Source organism: Sinocyclocheilus grahami, unplaced genomic scaffold, assembly GCF_001515645.1.
Source record: "Sinocyclocheilus grahami isolate Dianchi unplaced genomic scaffold, SAMN03320097.WGS_v1.1 scaffold6547.1, whole genome shotgun sequence".
Classification (NCBI taxonomy): Eukaryota; Metazoa; Chordata; class Actinopteri; order Cypriniformes; family Cyprinidae; genus Sinocyclocheilus; species Sinocyclocheilus grahami.
In genome coordinates this window covers 1,098-2,066 of record NW_015510920.1, presented here as the reverse complement: position 1 = coordinate 2,066, position 969 = coordinate 1,098, and the positions used below count along the sequence as shown (strand labels likewise).

At 40.5% G+C, this 969-nt stretch overlaps 1 protein-coding gene across 1 annotated transcript in view; it reads left to right on the top strand.

The window, feature by feature from the left end:
- The window catches only part of LOC107577605 (peptidyl-prolyl cis-trans isomerase FKBP8-like), a gene marked incomplete at its 3' end in the record, with an annotated part of 2,768 nt that extends 1,804 nt beyond the window's left edge, over positions 1–964 (top strand). Inside the window, exons 2-4 of the mRNA XM_016263660.1 lie at positions 136–418; positions 613–782; positions 911–964. Coding sequence (XP_016119146.1) covers positions 148–418; positions 613–782; positions 911–964 — 495 coding nt within the window. The remainder of the gene's footprint in view (positions 1–135; positions 419–612; positions 783–910) is intronic.
- Positions 965–969: the final 5 nt, after the last annotated feature.

The window sequence follows — 969 nt, the reverse complement described above, 5'->3', positions numbered from 1 at the left end:
TGCTAAATTTCTCCAAACCTGATGAAGAAACAAACTCGTCTACATTTAGAATATCCTCCGGGTGAGTACCTTTTCAGCAAATGTTCATTTTTGGGTGAACTATTCGTTTAGGGAAACTTGCTTTCGCTCTTTTAGAATTGCGTCCAGATGGCCGACGGTGAGATTGTGAACAGCTCTGCTGATAACCAGGAGGTGACGCCATCTGGTAAGAAATCTGGATGTGCCTCGCTGCTCGATAGTGGGGAAGACTTTTCAATGCTGGATGATGTGGAAGACGACGTGGATGATGACCTCCCGCCTTTAGAAGATGCAGGTGGAGGAAAGAAGAAAGACAGTCCCACTAAAGACGCTACAAAAGCAGATGCAGTTGCAGATCGAACTCCTTCTACAGAACTGGAAGAGTGGCTGGATGTATTAGGTACATTTTTTTGTGCACATTTTGTAGTCATTGTGGCAGCAATAATTCATTAAATGATAGAGATTAACATTATAAATGGCAAATATCCAACGCATTTTGCCAGTGCATTCATGTGTCTGGATGTCACAGCGGTGGAGTAAAGTGTGATGGGGATTTTTAGCTTGTTATAAAATATTTTCTTTTTGAAAATGCAGGAAATGGGCAGCTTAGAAAGAAAGTTGTGGAAACCGGAACTGGTCCAGACAGCAGACCCCAGAGAGGCCAAAATGTCACAATTCATCTTAAAACCACTCTTACTGATGGAACTGTGGTAGAAGAGCTGCCAAACATATCTTTTACACTTGGTGATGGGGACGTCCTCCAGGTATTATTATATCTACTGTATTTTTTTAAACGTTACTTTTATTTATACCTTACGTTTTCAGGACCCTCAATTGTTTTCTAAAAACAAATGATTAAAAACATATGTTTTGTTGTTCCTATTATAATTAGGTGCTGGATCTTACTGTACAGCTGATGGAAATGAGCGAAAAGGCGTTGATTGAAGCTGG